Source organism: Medicago truncatula, chromosome 4, assembly GCF_003473485.1.
Source record: "Medicago truncatula cultivar Jemalong A17 chromosome 4, MtrunA17r5.0-ANR, whole genome shotgun sequence".
NCBI classification, from domain to species: domain Eukaryota; kingdom Viridiplantae; phylum Streptophyta; class Magnoliopsida; order Fabales; family Fabaceae; genus Medicago; species Medicago truncatula.
Genome location: NC_053045.1, coordinates 38830642 through 38852467, shown reverse-complemented (window position 1 = coordinate 38852467; position 21826 = coordinate 38830642). Strand labels below are relative to the sequence as shown.

The following is a 21826-nucleotide window of genomic DNA, read 5'->3' as shown; positions in this document are numbered from 1 at the left end:
CCAGGAAGATTGGTGACTTGGATATTCGCAAGATTATAATATACCATGGGTCAAAGTTTTGGGAAACAAGTATATGAAAGAAGTTGCTATCTTTCTTGATAAACCCGTTATGGGTTCTTCAACTCGGAAAGCCATTTTGAATGCTATGAACTTCATAGAGACCGATTTTACTTTCAAGATAGGAGATGGGGATAATAATGTATGGTTTAAACCATGAATTATTAAGAAACCTTTGTGTGATATGGTTTATGATATAGCCTTGGATGATAAGGTTCCTCAACACTATAACCGGTGAAAATAAACCTAATACTTAACTAAAAAGACTCTAAAAATAGTATCTTACAAAGAAATATCAATAACGCATTAGAATGCTTTGTTAAATCATGAGAACCTTTCAATAAATACCGATGTTTGCGTTAGTGTTTGTTAGTGTTTTAGTTATTTATCGTTACGTCCTTTCCTCATGAGATTATTTTGCGAGTATATATATGCTGGAATTAACAATGATTGACTTGTAAATAAATAAACGGACATTCATGGTTAGAAGATGGTATTTCAACAGCATTTGTTATTGTACAATAATCTTTACACTACTATATGGTTTATCAGTAATCTGAGTTTGATTATAATTTAGTTCATTATCTACCTTTCCATTGTTTTTGTTCTTGTTGATTGGCTAAACCTAGCAGGGAAAATAAACTTCATTTCAACCCTATTCATTTCTGGCCTATTTAAACCCTATCCTGTTTGTGGAAAATTGTTAAGGAGCATTGTTTTTGTGTATTTCTTCTTTCATTGAATACCGATGCAACTTAATATGGTGACACTGCTATTTTGAAGTTTAATTCTTACATAGTTTTTTTGATTTGAATCCTTAGCAATTATGTTGCCACAAAATGTGAACTATAAGGCAGAAGCTAATGTTGCTGTTCAGAGGTCCTGATAGTTTAGTTACTTTCTTCTACGTTTAAATTGGGAAAATACAGATTATTATTGAATTTACATGCCTGATTAAATAGACTTCAGTCCAACATGGTGAACCTGTTACTTCTAATTCTACTTTTATCAAGGGATGATTCTTTTGGAAAAAATCCATGAGTAAGCATACAACAAACAGGACTATAAGGGAAAAGATTCAAAGTAAAACCGCTAACAATTAGGACAGTCATAGAGAACAGTATCCTGATTCTCTAACTCACCGAACATGTATAATACTGATATAACATGAAGAATCATATTAACTCTCAATTTACATCTTCATAATCCACTTCTAACATTGATTAAATGGAACAACACGCATATACTATAACTGATAGAGAAAACAGCAATAGACTAGTAGAGTCAATTGTTCAGCATGAAACGAGCGAAGCAGAATCAACAATCGAAGCGGAAGAGTGAAGAGATTGAATACTGCTCCTCTTACGCCTTGGCACCAATTTTGTAGCTTCTAGCTTACGCTTAGAAGTTTCAGGAATGAGACAATGGCTTTGTGACTGCAACTGATTCTGATCCACCAAAGCAGGAAACGATCTCCGATCCTCGCAGCAACCGAATTTCTGGATAGAAGTGACACAACACTCTTGCCAGTTGAGATCGCTGAGATCTGCAACAGCTTCCTCCACCGTCAGCACAGCAAACACGGAAATGCTCTCGGAAAGCGTAGATCGTGGTAGATCCACCAGATCGATCGCGTCCACAGCATCAGTCAACACTTTCTGCAAAATTCGATCCAAAATCAATTAGCAGATCAACAGCAACATTAAAAAATAAATAAACTCAGTTCGACTAACTATTACTACTACTACTACTACAGATATTCTGAATTCAATTAAACAGTTGAATTTAAAAATCAGAGAAATTGTACGTACCTTAGGAGCGTGATGAATTTTCTTGAAGCCGTGAATACGAATGACCTGAGAAGAAAAAATGACGAGGAAATTGAATTTGAAAATTAGGTTTGGTGAATGAAGATAGAAGGAATGGAATGGAATGGAACCTGATTGAGTTGATTCATAGTGAGATCATTGGTGTTGCGAGAGTGAAGAAGATGAATGTAATCTTCGAGGCAGAGCTTTTCGTTCTTTGCTGAACGCTTCTTCGAGGAGATTGCGTGTGGTACCATTGCCATTCCCGTTGAGAATTCTTCAGCCATTGAAATTTCAATTTCAATTTCAAACTGAAAATGTAAGGAGGGAAGGGTCAAGTTTTATACCCGTACTCGCGCGCTTTTTCACGAGTTTGTTACTCGTCTGTTACCATTTCTTCTAGATCTTTCTTACACATGCGTAGTTTATAATTTTTTTTTGTTGATATAAATCATAGTTTTATCATTAAAATTTACAAAAGTCAAATAATCTAATTAAATGAAAATTTTCATCAAGATAATTAATCTTCGTAGAAGAATCTATGAAACAAACAAGGTGTGTTCTTCCATTTATATTTAATTGTTTTAAATGCAAGAGTCAAATATAAAATCCAGAATCAAACAATTGAGATCAAATGATTAATGAGCTTTAACAAGAATAAATTGTTCAGGAAAACTTGAATTTGATTCCTAAATGGAACAATTTTTGTCGGACTTTACTTACCTTTCAACTGACCACAAGATTAACATGATCTTTTCTCATGAGATTCAGAGGGTTAAAAAAAATCAAATCCATCAAACTTCTTACCATTTAAACCAACATTCAATCAAAATAAATAAATATGTTGTCCTCGTGAGCATAACTCAGTTGGTAGAACAATGCATGATATATGCAAAGTCCACGGTTCAAACCCCAGCCACCGCAAAAAAAAAAAAAAAAAATTATGTATGTTATCAACAAATCTATCTACAAATGCATTTGTATCAAGTATCAATAAAAACAACTACTAGAAAAAAATAAAATTAGCGACGAAAATTAGTAACGAAAAATGAAATACCACACTTATTTTTTGTAGCAAAATTTAGTGATAAAAATAGAGAGATTTCACGTTTCCCTCTCAAAATTTGTCTCTATATTTTTGTTTTTAAGTAGTGAGATATACCAGAAAAATATAAAGAAAATAAAATAACATAATAAAGAAAAAGAAGAGTTAACAACAGTATTTACTTTTCATTCCTTAATTGTATTAATAAATACACAAGCATAATCACAATTTACGTAATTTAGCATAATTTACATAGTTTGGGGAATATAAGTATCAAGTTTGTCTTTCAAGCAGTGGGATAAGATGCCATCATTGCAATGCCACAAAGTCCTTGAGCAGCATCTACGCTCCTTTGCATCCTAATGTATCCTTCTTCACCCCAATCATTTCCCCATGAATTCTTAACCAACCAATACTTGGTTCCATCATTACTAATGCCATAACCCACAGCAGTAACACCATGATCCAACTGAGTACCACATGAACCAGTGAAGACACCACTTTTGTAAAATTGGAAATCGGAGCCACTCGCATCAATGGCTACGGAAATTGGTTGATTAGCCACTGCTTTTTGCAGTGCATTCTCATTGTTTGCCGGGACATCTTCATATCCAGCAATAGTAGCAGCAGGGGTTGAAGTTTCATTTGCACTGCAAGTTCCGTCAACACCTTGATAGGGGTATTGAGCTTCAGTGTGGAGTCCATGATTTTGAATGATGAATTTGAAAGCATCATCCATAAGACCACCCTCACAACCTTGGTCTACACCTTTTGTGTCACAATCAACAAGTTCTTGTTCCGATAAAGAGACCAACTTCCCAGTACTCAACTTATGGATTCCTTCGGTTGCCGCAACAGCAGAAAATGCCCAACAACATCCTACAAAAAGGTAAATTAAAATTAACTAGAGTTTAATGACAATTCAATATTTGATCACATAGTTTGTAATTGAATGCATTACATAATAGATAGACACTTACCACATTGACCTTGGTTCTTCACTGGTGTTACTGCTCCTTTCTTTCTCCAATCCACTGTTGATGGAACACTTGCATTTTCATACTTAAAAGTACTTGTCTTTGTGATTGAGGAGCACATATGACCTTTGAATTTGTTTCTAGATGCTATGAACTCCTCGTTGGTGATGTCTGCAAATTGATTAATGCCTAATTTGTATAACTTGTTATTGCCAGCATTGTTGGAAGCTTCAATGTAATTTACGTTTTCTTTGAATATCTTTAAACGATTCTCTCTTTCTTGAAGATCCTTATAGACTTTGCCATAGTGAACCATCCATTGTTCATGCTTCTCATATATGATGGAGTCATCTTGGAGAGTACGAGAAGTGACTTGAATAGCAAACAATCCCAAACATAAAAGCAATGACAATGAAATGCTATGATATAATTGATTATTGGCAGTCATGGTAATTAATTAGTGAAGGATTAAAGAAGTGCTGTGCTTTTACCCATACTTTTTTTGGTATTTATAGGCAAGTTAATGATGAATTAAGTATTATTATGTTAATAATTTGTGCTAAAAACAATTTTCAATTCAACGTAACTCTGAGAATTTTCTGAATGAGACCCAATGTAGGAATCTACCGTAACCAACTGTGAGAATGTGAGAATTTTCTATTCAACGGCCAAATTCTTTGTCAAGTGAACGCATTTTTCTTACAAAGAAAGTATGTCACAATCAAAACTCAGTTTGTTTCACGTTAACTAACGTGTGTGCTTTTTGCTTCACGTAACTAAGTGATGTTATATAAACAAATAGATATTAATTAAGTTTATTGTGATGGCAAATTCTATGGTACACCCAAAGATTTGAGTGTATTGGTAAAAATTATTTTCTATCACCTATAATTATAATAATTAAATCTTATTTATCAAAAAGGCCGACGGAATAAAATTTAATTTTTCTGAATTTTTAGTACTCATAATAGATAATTTTGATTATTTTTTACAATAAAATGTAAAAAAATTAGTATGATTTTTATAAACAATGAAATGATATTTTCTAAAATACAAATATCAACAAATAGCTCTTTATTTCATAAAAATGATAGTTAATATATAGATTTTTAAAGTTAAAGTACCGGTACACCTTAATTTGTGGATGTACTGTAAAAATTGATACGTACATTTTTATATTATGATATCATACTCTCGTCGAAATCATTTTCCTTGGGTAATATATATAGATTACATTATTTTTTAACGTGAGGGACAAAAGAAAAAAACTTAAGTAGTTATAAGTTATTCCTTTTTGTGGACCAATGTGTTGTCACCTAAAGTTCAACTTAGTCCAAGTTGAGATGTTTTTGAGAAAAAATCTACTTTTTTTAACTAAAAAATCATTTTTTTAAACCAAAACAATACATATTTGCAGGACAAAAAAAAAATTACATGGACTAAAACTAAAATAAGACATATTTGCAGGGATCATAACCATATTTTAGCGAAGAATAATATCCAAGCAAAGTCACAAGCCCTATCACAAACCTTTAACCTTATGTCATTGGGAGCGGTCCTCAATCACTATCACAGTAGCTCTTCTCTTCAAGACAATTACGTTGTTGAAGGGGTAAAATATTCCATGGGTTAGATCATCACTCAAATATTTAACCACCGCTCAATTTATTTCCTTGTTTATGAATCCTCACGGCATCTCCAATGTTAGTCTCTCAAGTGGTTCTCATATGCTCCATCTCATCTCATCTCATCTCATCTCATTTTAGTAATACTTGATTAATTTACTCAGATGATTGATTCCTCAAAATGAATTTTAAGTGACTTCACATGTCAGACTAAATAGGAAAACCCACCAAATAGTGCTTTTCTAATCAAAGTTTTAGTTTTAGTCTTTAAGTGGTTCCCATATGCTCTAATCAAGTTTTTTTATAGTACCATTCATCTCTCTCACTTCATTTTTAATAGGAAATGATATTTGTCCAATCATTTTCTAACAACTTTTTAATAACTTTTTCTCTCATACTCATATTATCTTCTTATTCTCTCTCTTTCTTTTTCTCTCTCTATTATTCTTGACCAGTCAAAATAGAGAAAACCAAAGTTGTCATAAAAATTGTACCAAAGAGTTGTACATATATCACTGCTCTTTTCAATATACTCTTTTTATATGACCAATTACTTTGACGAATGAAGATAGATGGCGTACGATGATCATGTCGAAATCCAATAACTTTGGTAGAAGGAATCCAATGATTTGGAATTGCCTTTTTAAAAAACTTTTTTTTTTTATGATCCAAAAACAAATTTCTTCTAAGTGTATTGTTTTTCGTGAATTTCTTCTAAGCATATGTTTTGGTTCTACTACAACAATAATTAATTTGAATGAGTTAATTTTGTAAAATTGATTTAGATTAAAAGTGAATAGAAGGTAAAGTGATTTATATCTGAACGAACATGAGTTAAACTATAAATTGGAGTATAAAAATCAATTCTACAATCAAAATTTACAAATCTTAATTGCAAGTAGAATCAATTCTAGAGACAAAATCAATTCTAGCCGGAAGAAATCAAACATATAAGAATTAATTGTATCCTTTCACTACTCGAAGGAAACCAAACATATAAGAATCAATTCTACACTTTCATAATCAATTTTGTCATCTCTAAAAATAGAACCAAATGTGCACTAATTTACTTTTACGTAAATTGTGTCTACATGTGAATGGTGGCCACCCTTTTTCAAGGACACAAAGTATGTTTAGTATTGTGATGATAAAAATTAATTTTTAATGAATTAATTTTAGAAAGTTATTCTAATTTAAAGTTAGTTGAAATGTAAAGTATAATAATGTTTTGAATATATTTATGTAAAAGTAAAAGTGAGTTGAATAATAAAATTAAATGTCAAAATCAATTTTAGAATAAAATGCTCAAATTAGAATCAATTTTAGAGGTAAATTCAATTATATTAAAGAGCAATTAAACATGACAAAATCAATTCTACACATCCAGAATTTATTTTGATGCTCTCTTTGAGATGAGAGACACAAATTTCATAGGTAAATTAGTTTTTAATAGGGTAAAATTGATGTAATATCAACGTTGATAGGTCAAAATAAACGTTAAAATATTTTGTTAATACTTTCATATCAGTCCTTCAATATACTTAATAGCTGTCATATATCAGTTCATATAAGTACTAACTATCATATTAATTAGTCTCTATAAAAACAAAATTTTTGTCAGCATTTAAGGACTATTTTAACGTCACATACTATTTTGAATAATGGAACACACAATCAGATACTAATTTGAAATTTGAATACATTGATAAACTATTGTACATATTCGTTACAACTCACATATGACTAATTTCTCTTCCATTATAGAAACTAGCACATATGACTCATGTAGTATTGATGACTTAACTACAAAGCAATTACTAACATAGAATGCATTGCAACCTAACATCAATTAATCCAAGTTCCAACTCACGAATCCAACTAACTTCATGTTGCCTAGCAAACATGAGAGGCCAGTAAGGTAGCTGAATAGACCACAAACAATTTCAGGTAAGACAATATCACTCTGTTACTTGATATGATTCGATATATTTGGCAAAATTGTTCATCAATTTTCTTTTGGCACATGTTTTCATTTTTTTTAACTTATACATTCCTTTTTTTAGGATAAATAGTCATTTTTGTCATTTAAATGTGTAACGAATAGTCATAAAATCTATTAATACATCAAAATTTTAAAATAATCTTTGATTATTCACTCTGTTAGTCAAAATATTCTATAACGCTAAAATAATCTTATAATTAGCCTTATAATATGTAGATGTTTATATTTTTTTGAGACAAACATTTTTTTTAAATAATATCCTTACAATTATTTCAGAGGAAATGTTTACTGTACATAACATTAATTAGTTTATTAAAAAAATATAAGAGTAGTTAAAATGTATAATTAATAAATCGTATACTTAAAATATTAAAACGATGGTTAAATAAAAATGCTAAATTTGTAATCAAATGACACCTAAAAAAGTAAAAAAGCAGAGACAGTAATTTAAATTTTGGGGATAAACTTCTCTACGCGTGTTCATTTGCTTACGTGACCATAGAAAAATGCATCTTCCATAGGATTATACTAGTGGGCACGTATTCAAGCAATCACCTTCTTAACATGGAACGAGAACTCAAATCAACAAAATCCACACTTTCTAAAGCTCTTGCCATACATTGGTGTCTCCCATTACCAAAGATAAAAACACTTGAAGAAATAGTTGTCAAATCTGATACGTTGGTTATTATTGAATGCATTATAAATGTTTTAGCGTCTGTTTGGATATGCGGTAGAATCCGTAAAACGTGCGTTTGGAGTTGTCAAACACGGTTTGACAGAAATCTCATTTGTATGGCTAGCATCCATGTAAATCGATTCTATCACCAAAACCACGGTGAATCCGAAACTACAATTTAGAGCTTCTGCGTTTGATTGAATCGCGTTTGAGTTTTAATTTCGTTTTTCAATGTGATCTTTCCTTATTGCCCTTTATAATTGTCTGACATGGCCGGAAAAAAAGCGTTCTTTAACTCACCGGAAAAAACGTTTTCTTTTCACCGAGGAAGAGACCAAAAGAGATGGAGGATTTCTGGTGAAAAATCTTGGCTCGCAGGAAAGACAATAATTGATTGCTTCCGTTGTATCTCAATTCTCACCCTGTGTTTGCGTTTTGCTGGTTTTGCCTCAATTCATTTTTCAAGGCGAGTCCCTCAGTGAGTTTCTTAATTGCTTTTGGTGATAGCTTTCCTTTAGTTTTTAATAAATTCATCATTTTTTTTTTTACGATATACAAATTTTATATTTTCTTTCAAAAAAAACTTTAGATTTAAAATGATTTTCTAAACCAATAATAATTTTTTTACTAATTTTATACAATTATCTTAAATTTTTATTATTCAACATAGCTTTAAATAATTATCTAGTTTTAAGTAAATTTAAAAGGTTAATTTGGTCATTACACATTCAAAATCAATTTTGATACAAACCATCCAAACATCATTAACTCATAAGAATCACTTTTATATTGGTGTATCCAAACATAAATCAATTTCATCAAACTCACGTTTAACTAAAATAAATTCTCCATTGTGGATGCAAAGAGAGGTTATACTCTTACCATTACAACAAGTAAAATAAAAAGTGGAGTGACGTGAATCTATTCATCAAACATTTATTACCACGTGTGTCGCAAGCTTATTGTATATGCAAACTCAAAAAAACAGAAATAATGAAGTAGGTTGACAAACAAAACAAGTGGTTCACAAACAAAACTAGAAGATTAGAGACACAAACACAAGGTGCAGTACCAACGCAGCGCACGTTAGCAAACTCTCTTCAATACCTATACTATAAAAACCGCTTGTAAAATTTCTTCACTTCTCTTTCTCCTCACTCCTCACTCCTCACTCTACAAAAATGGCGGCCGTAACTTCCTCATGCTCCACCGCGATCTCCGCCTCTTCCAAAACCCTAACAAAGCCAACCACCACAAGCTTCGCCGCCGCTAATCTCTCATTTTCGAAGCTTTATCCTCAGTCAGTTAAAGCTCGCAGATGTATCGCTGTCGGCGGTGCAGTCGGTGCTCGTATGGTGTCGGCTCCTCCTGCCACTCTTCCGGCGAAACTTGATTTCGAAACTTCTATTTTCAAGAAGGAGAGAGTTAACCTCGCTGGACACGAAGAGGTTTGGGTCTCTTAGAAAATCGACCATTTTTATTTTTATTTTCATTTTTTATTTTTGCGTAATTATAAAAAAATGATTTTTTTTTGTTGATTTCTTGTGTAGTTCATCGTGAAAGGTGGAAGGGACTTGTTTCATTTGTTGCCTGATTCTTTCAAGGGGATTAAGCAGATTGGTGTCATTGGATGGGGTTCACAGGTGAAAATCTCAACTTCATTTTTGATTGAAATTAAGTGAGTTTTTGGTTCATGTTTATGCAACAAGAATTAATGATTTGTATTGCTTATCAACAATGTCCTTGTCCTTGTTAGTTTGACTGTTGCACATGAAATATTTGTTCTGTTTTTTTTTTTTGTGAGGAAATTAATTTATTGTGGTTGGATGCTAACTTTATAGTTTGGTATTTAAACATGTGTAGTCATCCTCTGTACCCTTTTGTGGATTAATTTAATGTATGACTGAAAGTAATATGCCTCATGCTCATGCCTTTTGTGTCTGAACTCTGAAGACATCTTTTTTTCAAGTTATATAATTTTTTTCAAAAAAGGAATATTCTGATACTGACACAATTTGTAATTTTAATTGATTCCTTTCTTTGTGCTATATTCATCAGGGACCTGCTCAAGCACAGAATCTACGGGACTCACTTGCTGAAGCTAAGTCTGATATTGTTGTTAAGGTGATTCTTGAATTATTGTTGTTTTCGTTCATTATCTTGTATTGATATATAATTTTTTATGTTAGTAAGCTGTAAAATAATTTGTTACTTTAAGAAAATCTGATTGATGGGTCTATTTTCATGTCCTGCTATAGTAATCATTTACCTTTCAACATGACAGATTGGACTAAGGAAAGGTTCTCGATCCTTTAATGAGGCTCGGGAAGCTGGATTTACTGAGGAGAGTGGAACTCTAGGTGACATATGGGAAACAATATCAGGCAGTGATCTTGTTTTGTTGTTAATTTCTGACTCTGCACAGGTTAGTATATTTAAGTCAGTACTCCAGAAATTTCTGGACTTTTTCTGTGCTGTCTATATTGCTCACTAATATTGATTTATATTATTCTGTATCACTGCCTTTTATTTTTCTAATAAAGTTGTTGATTATTCACTAATGTTTCCAGTCATTTTTTATTGTCTTCGTTTTCCTAAGTATGATCATGTCTGTTACTTTTTACTTATTATCAAACATATAGATAAAATAATGTTAAAAGAATGAAACCAAGAAATATGTATTGCTTTTATGTGTCAGGTTGTGAAATGTTGGGTCATGCTGCTCTGATTTTAAAGTGTTCTAATATATTGGGTCTCTTCTCTGTTTTCACCTGCCAAGTCCCGAATCAAGTTAATAATTTTCTTTATCATGCAGGCTGATAATTATGAAAAAATATTTTCCCACATGAAGCCGAACAGTATACTTGGGCTGTCCCATGGTTTTCTTCTTGGGCATTTACAGTCTGTTGGACTTGATTTTCCAAAACACTTCAGTGTAATTGCCGTGTGTCCAAAGGGGATGGGTCCATCAGTGAGGAGGTTGTATGTACAAGGCAAAGAGATAAATGGTGCTGGAATTAATTCCAGTTTTGCTGTCCACCAGGTAATACTCCCTCTATCTTAATCTCTATTCCTTCTCTCGCCAGGGTGTCCTTAGTTTATGTAATTTTTTTATTTTACTGGGGCTCAGCTTAATATCATTGTATGTAGGATGTGGATGGCAGGGCTACTGATGTTGCTTTGGGATGGTCTGTTGCCCTTGGTTCTCCTTTCACATTTGCCACTACATTAGAGCAGGAATACAAAAGTGACATCTTTGGGGAGAGAGGTATGAGTTTATTTCTTGCATTTCCTTGATATTGTCCTTTGAAGACTTGTTGCATTGCCTAACTTTGCTTTTATGGCTTACAGGCATTTTACTCGGTGCTGTTCATGGAATTGTTGAATCCTTGTTTAGGAGGTTCACTGAAAATGGAATGAGTGAAGATCTGGCTTATAAGAACACTGTCGAGTCCATTACAGGAGTTATTTCTAAAACCATCTCAACTAAGGTTGTGATCTCATACTCAAATCTTCTAAATTTCTCTTCTCTTGGATTTTTTTTCCATTACAATGTAATGTGAATGTGGGCTTGTGAGTTGTGACATAAGTGTTCTTCTTTTTGGTTGGATAGGGTATGTTGGCTGTATACAATGCTTTATCTGAAGATGGAAAGAGGGAATTTGAGAAAGCATACAGTGCTTCCTTTTATCCCTGCATGGACATTTTGTATGAGTGCTATGAAGATGTAGCCAGTGGTAGTGAGATTCGTAGTGTTGTTTTGGCTGGTCGTCGCTTTTACGTAAGTGCATATCTATTTTACATTTAGAGTTGGCCTTTATGTGGAGGACTTCAAATTATTTCCGTGTTTTACAGGAGAAAGAGGGTCTGCCTGCATTTCCCATGGGCAAAATTGATCAGACCCGGATGTGGAAGGTCGGTGAAGTTGTTCGCTCTACAAGGCCAGCAGGTGATCTAGGTCCTCTATATCCATTTACTGCTGGTGTCTTTGTGGCGTTGATGATGGCCCAGGTATATTTCTTATTCTGTTATCAATGTTTTTTGCGCATTTATTGGTAGTTCATGTATATTATGTTACATAAATTTCTTCGTCCAAGTGGTCCTTAATTTACTGCTAATATTTAGTAACATTTAAATTGAGATTACCTTGTATGTGAGGGTAGCAGTGTATTCGCCCTTAATTTTTTTATGGGTGTTGTACTTGTAATTAAATCAAAGGCAAGTACACATTTAGTTGCTCACTTTAGAAATAAGCTCAGTATAGCTTTGTCCCATGATTTGCGACTGAATAGTTAGTTATTAGTCATCCACTAACAACAAAGCATGATTTTTATTTTAAACAATTCTGATCTTTGTTTTCAATTTTCTTGCTTATCTTTGTGGTAGAATTGGCACATAAAACTGACCCTTTCTTTTGTTTATTTGAATGTTTTTAACAATTTCCAGATTGAGATCTTGAGGAAGAAAGGACATTCTTACTCTGAAATCATTAATGAGAGTGTGATCGAATCAGTTGATTCTTTGAATCCATTCATGCATGCTCGGGGTGTTTCTTTCATGGTTGACAACTGCTCAACCACAGCAAGGTTAGGTTCAAGGAAATGGGCCCCCAGATTTGATTATATCCTAACTCAGCAGGCTTTGGTGGCAGTGGACAATGGAGCTCCTATCAACCAGGACTTAATCAGCAACTTCATGTCAGACCCAGTGCACGGAGCCATTGAAGTTTGTGCTGAACTGAGACCCACATTAGACATTTCAGTGCCAGCAGATGCAGACTTTGTCCGTCCCGAGTTGCGCCAGTCTAACTAGAACATGAACCAATTATTGCCTTTCTTGAGTTGATTTCCTTTCAGTAATCGCTCAAAGTAGCAGCTATCGTGAGTGAGTTTTAAAATGGTTGAGTGCTTGTATTGAAGTTTTGTATGACCACTTTGTAGTACTAAGATTTATTTTACGAATGAGGAATGTTGTTTGATGACATATTAGAAATGAGGTAATAAATTATGTTCACAGATTTTTGAGTTGTCATTTTTTACTAACTCGCATTTTCTGTTTGGGCTTCTTTCAAGAGATAGAGGCAAGGGATCAAGGATTTTACTCTTACTATATTATCATGCAACATTGAACTCAAGATTAATCTATACCACAGCAATAAGAGATGTCCGTAATTTTTATTACAAGTGCAGATTGATGTTCTCATTTACTTTCCAAACAGAAAGTTGATTAAATGTATGTTTGAAGCTTGTTTAGTGGGTCACACAAGTCATGAAAATGGAGAAGCAATACATGTTAGTTTGGGGCGAGCATTCATCTGGGTGTTAAATGCCAAGTCTGTTTGAAACTTTGATGTCAAAGTGCATGGAATTTTTCATCCATCGTTGCATTAACTGGGGGAATGTAGAAGCTCCAGTCTACCAATTAGATAGGCCAGAACTATCATGAGTTTGGGAGTCACTATTGTCCGTGAATTGATACTGGAGTCTTCATTAAGGTGACGTTTGAAAGAATTTAATCAAGTTTATATAGCTGTTTGAACATATCCTCTTATGAAAAATAACTTTGTTTCTATACCTTTTTTTTTAAAAAAAAAAAAAAAAGTTTGTTTCAATTTTCTCATTGAAATAACTTGGAAATATCTAATAATCTTACCAAAGCAATTTGTGAAAGAAGTGTTAAATTAAACTGCTGCGTGTTTAAAATTTTGAATTTTGAACTTCAACATTCGTCTTGTTTGACTTACATTATATTTCAAAAACCTAAACCAATGTTACTTTAAAGAGAAGCTGTAAGTTGGAAGAGAGAAACAATAAACACCTGAAATCCCTTTGCAAGTAAAAAATAAGATTTACGGGATTTCGAAAATTATGAAAGCGAATAAAATAAAACTAAAGAAGGAGAAGAACGAACAATAGGATTTACTCTTAATATCTTCTTTGTATTGATAAATGCACAAGTATATATACACTATACACAAATAGTCATAGAAACCATGATGAATGTAGCTAATAGATGATAAATGCACAATCAATCACAGCTTTGATCGAATTACAAAGTTTAGGTAACATACGCATTAAGTTTGGAAGTTAAGCAGTAGGGTAAGATGCTTCCATTGCAATGCCACAAAGTCCTTCGGCTGCATCGACTCCCCTTTGCATCTTAATGTATCCTTCTTCACCCCAATCAGTTCCCCATGAATTCTTAACCAACCAATACTTGGTTCCATCATTACCGACACCATAACCTACGGCTGTGACACCATGGTCCAACTCAGTTCCACATGAACCAGTAAAGACACCACTTTTGTAAAACTGAAAGTCAGACCCACTAGCATCAATAGCTACGGAAATTGGTTGATTTGCCACAGCTTTCTGCAGTGCCTGCTCATTGTTGGCAGGGACATCTTCATACCCGGTAATAGTAACTGCATGGATGGATGCTTTGTTTGCACTGCAAGTTCCGTCAACACCTTGATAGGGGTATTGAGCTTCAGTGTTGAGTCCATGATTTTGAATGATGAATTTGAAAGCATCATCCATAAGACCACCCTCACAACCTTGGTCTACACCTTTTGTGTCACAATCAACAAGTTCTTGTTCCGATAAAGAGACCAACTTCCCAGTACTCAACTTATGGATTCCTTCGGTTGCCGCAACAGCAGAAAATGCCCAACAACATCCTACAAAAAGGTAAATTAAAATTAACTAGAATTTAATGACAATTCAATATTTGATCACATAGTTTGTAATTGAATGCATTACATAATAGATAGACACTTACCACATTGACCTTGGTTCTTCACTGGTGTTACTGCTCCTTTCTTTCTCCAATCCACTGTTGATGGAACACTTGCATTTTCATACTTAAAAGTACTTGTCTTTGTGATTGAGGAGCACATATGACCTTTGAATTTGTTTCTAGATGCTATGAACTCCTCGTTGGTGAGGTCTGCAAATTGATTAATGCCTAATTTGTATAACTTGTTATTGCCAGCATTGTTGGAAGCTTCAATGTAATTTACGTTTTCTTTGAATATCTTTAAACGATTCTCTCTTTCTTGAAGATCCTTATAGACTTTGCCATAGTGAACCATCCATTGTTCATGCTTCTCATATATGATGGAGTCATCTTGGAGAGTACGAGAAGTGACTTGAATAGCAAACAATCCCAAGCAGAAAAACAATGCCAATGAAATGCTATGATATAATTGATTATTGGCAGCCATGTTAGCTAGTGAAGTGTGACAAAGAACTGTTTTCAAGTTGATTAGTTAACAAGTTAAATGTGAGAAAGGTTTGTTGTGCTTGTACTCGAGAGTTTCAGTGGTATTTATAATAGGCAATTCAATGATGATTTGAATGTTAACATTCTTCTAGTTTTCAATTTGATGCTTAAAACAAATTTATCTTCTATACACAGTTACGTACCCGGGAGAATTTTCTGAATGAGAGACCCTTGTGTTGGAAATGGGGGGCTTTAATTACAAAAAGTTAAAATATTAATGCAAAGGATGCCTTTTGTTGGAAATGTTTTGGATTATAAATTATAAAAGTGAAGGTTTGACAATATAATGATCTTTATTATGCGTTTACAAATTGCTAATTAGCGTATGACCAAATTGACGGTGAAAATATTTGATGTGAAATCCATTATTCGAATCTGAATCATCATATTTTCCCTCTTTTTTATTCAAATATATGTTAACGATGGAATCAATAGCAAAATGAAATAAAAAATGGAATCTTTCCAAAATAACATATCTACTAAGAGTAGGTAATTAACTAAATATATACACCGTTTTTTGGGTTACAAGTTACAACTTACTAAGAATATGGAGTACTTTATTGCAAAGGTCCAAGTATAAACGTGAATTTGGAGACAATCTTGAATATCGTGTTAGCCCCCCAGTGAAAAGTTGAGGACCACTAGAAAAATTAATTTAAACAGAAGAAACTTTCATTGACATTAAGAAAAAAGGTGTGTGAACCTGATTGGAAATGTTCCCTTGAAGAGCTCTTTTGTGTTTCAATTGTGGACAATTGCTACATTTTTTAATTCATATTGCTTTTAAAAATAATAATTTTAGTGCAAATTAATTACTTGGATTTTTTATAATAGACTACAGGGATATTTAGCCTTGTACAAAATGATTTATGTACAACAGCACAATTGTTTACCAAGTGTGTGTTTGAATATATGTTGATACAAATTGAATTTGATTATCTGAAATTGATTTTGGTTAAATATAAAATGATTTATTTTGTATACATTCATGTAATGGGAAGTTGATCAATATAAATTTATGTAAATGCTAGTTGAATAGTAAATTTATATATATAATCAATATTGTTCGAGAACAACTAAATATGTTAAAATCAATTTTAGAGTCAAAATCAATTATTTTTGAGAACAACTATACATGTTAAAATCAATTCTACACCTCTAAACAAATTTTTTTTATTAAAACTTCTAGAATCAATTTTGTCTCTTAAAAAAAATAAACCAAACATACACATCTTTCATAAATTCAGTTTAATATGTTTAGTTTTATAAATATACATTCATCATAATATATATTTTTTATGTACATAAATGTGCCAATCTATGATAATTACCAATATATTTGAAGAAAATTAAAGAATATCTAATTATTTTTTCCCCATTTGGGGTTGGTTTGGGATCTTGTAGTTTGCTCCTTCATGGGTTTTAGGTTTGATTCCCTCTGGTGCCAATTTCGATGGGTTAAATCCATACAAAGTTTGCTCTGGCTTTAAAGGGGGTCCTGCAAGTGGACGGTGGGATTGGTTCCCTCAGATTAATCGATTCTTGGATCAGATACCGAATTTTCAAAAAAAAAAATCTAATTATTTTTTATCAATGCATATCTAATTATTTAAAATGAAACTTATAATTAGAGTAAGAAAAAAAAATAGAGATAGAGTTTAGAAATCTCCAACAATGCCAAAATAAAATTCAAGCATAGTATGCTTTACACTTTGCAGACGTGGAAGAGACGGAAAAGCAAATTGCGACAATAATGAAACCAATTGAGAGATCACAAGAGATCTAAATTGCCACTAATATTGTTCTATAATATTGTTACTATTGATTTAATGACACATAGTGGATTTTGTACGTCTTATATACTTTGCTCTCATCACTCAATAAGATTCCCTTCAAAATTTGCTAAAATCAGCATTTGGCATTATTCAATATATCCTTCTTGTTGGTTGGTGAGAGACTTAAGACTTCTATTGCTGTGTATATCACACTGGAAAAAAGTTGTTTGGCTCCAAAAATTCATTTTGTTATTTTTCCGATTTGCTTTGCCTTTTGTTTCTTTTCCCACTTGTATCAAAAAAAAAAGTCCTCCACTTGTGTAACCTAAATTGTGTTAAAAATCCAAAAAAATTGGGTAACCTAAATCTGAACATGGATGCAAAATAGTTTGTGACTAAAATTGGGTAACTACAAAATTAAAACAAATTTATGACTGGAAGTTTGCATTTAAAATAGTGCTCTAATAGCCGATGAAGAACGATCAGGTTTATAACGTTAGAGCATGAGTTTAACTTTCGCCCTCGAAGTAAAAACTTTTATTGATGTTATTTAAGTTTTGAAATATACTGTGATCTCGATGAACCCGTAACTCGACTCACTTATATTTTTTCATATACTAGTAAAATATAATACGTTTAATAGAGAAGTTTAAGGATAATTTAAATGATTTTAGTATGGATATGATCCTCTCACCTGGATTTATAGTGGATTGTGTGACGATTTTATTGAACTAAAATTAAAAATTATTATTAATATTTGATTCTATATGATTCTAGTATGCATAAACTATTGAAATCAAGCAAATTTTTCAACATTTTACAAGTAAAGAAAGTACCAAGGCCACACCTTACATCTTATTGGTACAAGAACTTCTCCAATATAAAAAGGTGTGTATTCCATAACAGTTCCTTCACTTCCTTAGCCATCATCATCATCATCTACTGTCACTTGTTCACTGACACTGTCATTTTCATCACTATCACACTCCAAAACAACTCTGACACAGAACAAACACCTCTCCTTATTCCATTGTTTCCAAGGTTGTCTCCTGTGTTTGGTCCCCACAAACAACTCTCCTTTTTCATTTCTCTTTTCACTTTGCTATGGAAATGGAAGGTTATGATATATTTGGAGATGCTACTGAGAGAATTGGTAAAAATGGTTTTGAAGTAAACAATGAGGTAATTGGAAGTGGGTATGGTTCAAGTTTCTCTCTGGTTTTGGATAGGGAGAGAGGGGAGCTTGTAGAGGAACCTGTTAAAATGGAAGGAAAGGGTGTGTCCACTACAGAGAGAAGTGTTGAAGCTTTGAAGAATCATAGTGAGGCAGAAAGGAGGAGAAGAGCTAGGATTAATGCACATCTTGATACTCTTCGTTGTGTCATTCCAGGTGCTTTGAAGGTTAGTTCAACATAATGCTTTTACATCATCCTTTCTTTAATCATTCAGAAAAGTAATTTAACTCCATGTTTGGATAAAACCTAAATTAAGCACTTATAAGGTAAGTACTTATCACATTAATGCTTAATTATTTTTTAATAACCAATTATATTGGTGTGAAGTATCCACCAACCAATATCCACAATGAAAGCTAACTAGTGATGTTTAGTGGGCTCTCCCCTCCTAACCCAAGTTTTTCCTTTACACATGGATCGAGCCCGAAACTTTGCTTAAAGGATCCGAGTCAGATATCATATAAATGCTTATGTATAACTATTTCTATAACAGAAGGAAATAATGTCAAACTATTTTCATATATGTTACAAAATATTTTCATAAGCTATCCTAAGAAGTTTATAAGTCGTTTCCATAAGTTCCACAAACAGTTTCACAAGTATTTTTGTTGGTAGATAAGTTCAAATAATTCAATCTACACAAACCTAAATAATTTGAGTAAATTGTAATCATTGTTGACCTAAGCTGGTTATATGATTGACTAGGGTGATTAAAAGAATGTTAGATAAAATCAAACTTCAAAGGTGTAACATGGTATTTTATTGGGTATTTCCTTCTAAGCATAGCTTCACAAGTCCCAATTAGATGGATTTGGTACTGACCATGTATGCCTGCATCTTCTCCAAAGAAGTGTCTTCAATTAGCATTCTCCAAAGAAGTGGCTTCACAAGTCTCAAAATGCTAATGAATTTTAATTGCTCAAGAAATATGTCTTCAATTAGCATTTTCCATTATCCATCTCATCTTGTATTGAAGAAGTGTTGGGAGCTTGAAAATTTGGAGTATAAACCATGCTAGTTGGTAGTAACTAGTAAATGATCATATGTTAGACGATCCATTAGTAAAACCATTTAGAAGAGTATTTAATTGTTTTTATGGTCAAGGACACAATTTGAGTTATATTCCCTTAAAAATGGATGTGATATAAATTTGATATTAACTATCCAACCTAGTTATGTGTTGGGAAGTCCGGGAGAGTGTCGAAGGCTGCAATAGACTATCTACTAGGACACTAAGAGACCTCAACACCACAATCTATACGTTAAACTTAAACATTTAGTATATGAGAAACCTCTCTTATATATCTTTCATTCAGGTTGTTTATAGTTGATGTGAGACTAACCACTAACACTTAAATTCAACATCATGCTTATAGTTTGAATTGTAAAGCAAAAATACTAGTAGAAATAAATATGTTAAATCAGTCATTCATCACTAAAAATCTGATTATTATTATTTCCTTTTAATGACACAGATGGACAAAGCATCATTACTTGGTGAAGTAGTTAGACACTTGAAAGAGCTAAAAAGGAATGAAACACAAGCATGTGAAGGTTTAATGATACCAAAGGACAATGATGAAATAAGTGTTGAAGAACAAGAGGGAGGTTGGAACGGTTTTCCTTTTTCAATTAAAGCATCACTATGTTGTGAATATCAACCAGGTTTATTGTCTAATATAAGACAAGCCCTAGATGCTCTTCATCTCATCATCATGAAAGCAGATATTGCAACTTTTGGAGACAGAATGAAGAATGTCTTTGTTGTAATAAGCTGTGAAGAACAAAACTTTGATGCTGCTGAATACAGACAGTTTCTTGCTGGTTCTGTTCACCAAGCTCTTAAGTCTGTACTTAGTAGATTTTCTGTTTCACAGGATATGCTAAGAGCAAGAAAAAGAAGGAGGGTTTCTATATTCAGTTCTTCATCTTTAGAAAATTTCTTATAAGTTCCTTTGTCAAGTAATTTGAATTTTTATATATCCTTACCATGTTTAAATGTGATGAGGAAGTGAGTGATGATAATAGTAATTTCTTGTACCATGTAAACTCATGTATAAGTGCTCCAATGATTTTCTCCAACTCCATTTCACTCGCATTTTGTAAACTTTGACTGTGAATGTCACTCTATACCACTCAATTCTATATAATTCCAGCTTATTACATCAATCTAAACAAATTCTTACCTAAGCTACTTTAGGTGTGAGGGAAAGTGTGATCTTCTTAGAGCACCCACATCCATGCCTTCCATATGTGTGGTATAAATGAGTCCCACTGAATACATTATATTATTTTAAACTTCCCAATTATTTAAATCACTAAACTATATTTTCTAAATTTTCTTACCACCCCACTTGTTGGACAAAGTGAAATATATGACACAGTGTCATAAATATCCGCAAAGACACTCTAAAAAGGAACCGATATTTATGCTCTTAGTGATCACTCTGAAGTCATGAAATATATGACACAGTGTCATAAATATCCGCAAAGACACTCTAAAAAGGAACCAATTTTATGCTCTTAGTGATCACTCTGAAGTCAAACCTGAAAATGGTTTAAAACACCATCGGTAAATAACATCGTCTTCTAAAGTAGAAATTTGATGTTACCTCTGTCTTGTTTATGCTATATCTTGATCTTGAGCTCTGGATGTCTGTTTAACGTGATCTTTAATTCGTTGGAAAGTTTAAAAAAAATTCTACATTTCATCATTTAAACTCAAGATCAAATTCGGCCTCTTTCGTGGTGGAAAATGGGTTTGATTTCAATAGTTTATGCAAGAGAAGAAGCGACGCAATATAGAAGCATAATGGAGACCGAACTAACACTTCAATGGTGAGATAAAAATGTTTAGTGAGCTGCAAATGAATGTGTAACCATCTCAAACATCGACTTAGTTGCCCACTTTAAATAGCCAATTAAGTTATAACCTTTTCTTTGTTTAGTAGCCAGAGTTATTCATTAATCATGCATTCATGCTATGCTATGCTCGTAATCTTTCCTCCATTGTAGCCTATGTCTTTTATAATGGGGGCAAAAATTATGAATAAACAAGTAAAATATTGATGGAAATTACACTATGTGTATTTTAGTGAAATTTTCCCACTCTTTTGAGTTCTTGAATCAAAACTTGTTCATTGGATCTTATCAAAGATTTCTTTACCATTGTGCTCAAAAATTTGTCTACTAAAATCATCCCTTTGTAATATTGATATTTGTTGCCGCAAATGTCCATATATAATTTCTACACCACATTAAGAATTATATCACTATATAATCACTCAACTTGTTTCTTGCAAAAATATAGTTTAATACCCCCTTACGCTTTTGTTACCT

The 21826-nt window shown here is 32.7% G+C and overlaps 5 protein-coding genes across 5 annotated transcripts; 2 read left to right on the top strand and 3 right to left on the bottom strand.

Moving 5' to 3' along the window:
* Window positions 1-1148: 1148 nt before the first annotated feature.
* LOC11414123 (uncharacterized) lies at window positions 1149-2185 on the bottom strand. The gene is made up of 3 exons (XM_003607527.3): window positions 1997-2185; window positions 1869-1913; window positions 1149-1715 (listed from the first exon to the last, which is right to left on the bottom strand). The coding sequence occupies exons 1-3, from the start codon at window positions 2150-2152 to the stop codon at window positions 1350-1352; spliced, it is 567 nt and encodes a 188-aa protein (XP_003607575.1). The 5' UTR covers window positions 2153-2185; the 3' UTR covers window positions 1149-1349.
* An 890-nt stretch (window positions 2186-3075) lies between these two features.
* On the bottom strand, window positions 3076-4374 carry LOC11406909 (senescence-specific cysteine protease SAG39). Its single transcript, XM_003607526.4, has 2 exons — window positions 3891-4374; window positions 3076-3789 (listed from the first exon to the last, which is right to left on the bottom strand). The coding sequence occupies exons 1-2, from the start codon at window positions 4333-4335 to the stop codon at window positions 3197-3199; spliced, it is 1038 nt and encodes a 345-aa protein (XP_003607574.1). The 5' UTR covers window positions 4336-4374; the 3' UTR covers window positions 3076-3196.
* A 4958-nt stretch (window positions 4375-9332) lies between these two features.
* Window positions 9333-13211, top strand: LOC11418347 (ketol-acid reductoisomerase, chloroplastic). Its single transcript, XM_003607524.4, has 10 exons — window positions 9333-9641; window positions 9744-9836; window positions 10252-10317; window positions 10478-10618; window positions 11009-11236; window positions 11344-11461; window positions 11545-11684; window positions 11807-11974; window positions 12049-12204; window positions 12640-13211. The coding sequence occupies exons 1-10, from the start codon at window positions 9375-9377 to the stop codon at window positions 13003-13005; spliced, it is 1743 nt and encodes a 580-aa protein (XP_003607572.1). The 5' UTR covers window positions 9333-9374; the 3' UTR covers window positions 13006-13211.
* An 899-nt stretch (window positions 13212-14110) lies between these two features.
* On the bottom strand, window positions 14111-15465 carry LOC11410471 (senescence-specific cysteine protease SAG39). The gene is made up of 2 exons (XM_003607523.3): window positions 14974-15465; window positions 14111-14872 (listed from the first exon to the last, which is right to left on the bottom strand). Exons 1-2 carry the CDS (start codon window positions 15416-15418, stop codon window positions 14280-14282), a joined length of 1038 nt encoding a protein of 345 aa, XP_003607571.1. The 5' UTR covers window positions 15419-15465; the 3' UTR covers window positions 14111-14279.
* Window positions 15466-18031: 2566 nt separating this feature from the next.
* LOC11417767 (transcription factor bHLH30) lies at window positions 18032-20572 on the top strand. The gene is made up of 2 exons (XM_003607522.4): window positions 18032-18653; window positions 19963-20572. Exons 1-2 carry the CDS (start codon window positions 18357-18359, stop codon window positions 20434-20436), a joined length of 771 nt encoding a protein of 256 aa, XP_003607570.1. The 5' UTR covers window positions 18032-18356; the 3' UTR covers window positions 20437-20572.
* The last annotated feature ends 1254 nt before the right edge of the window (window positions 20573-21826 follow it).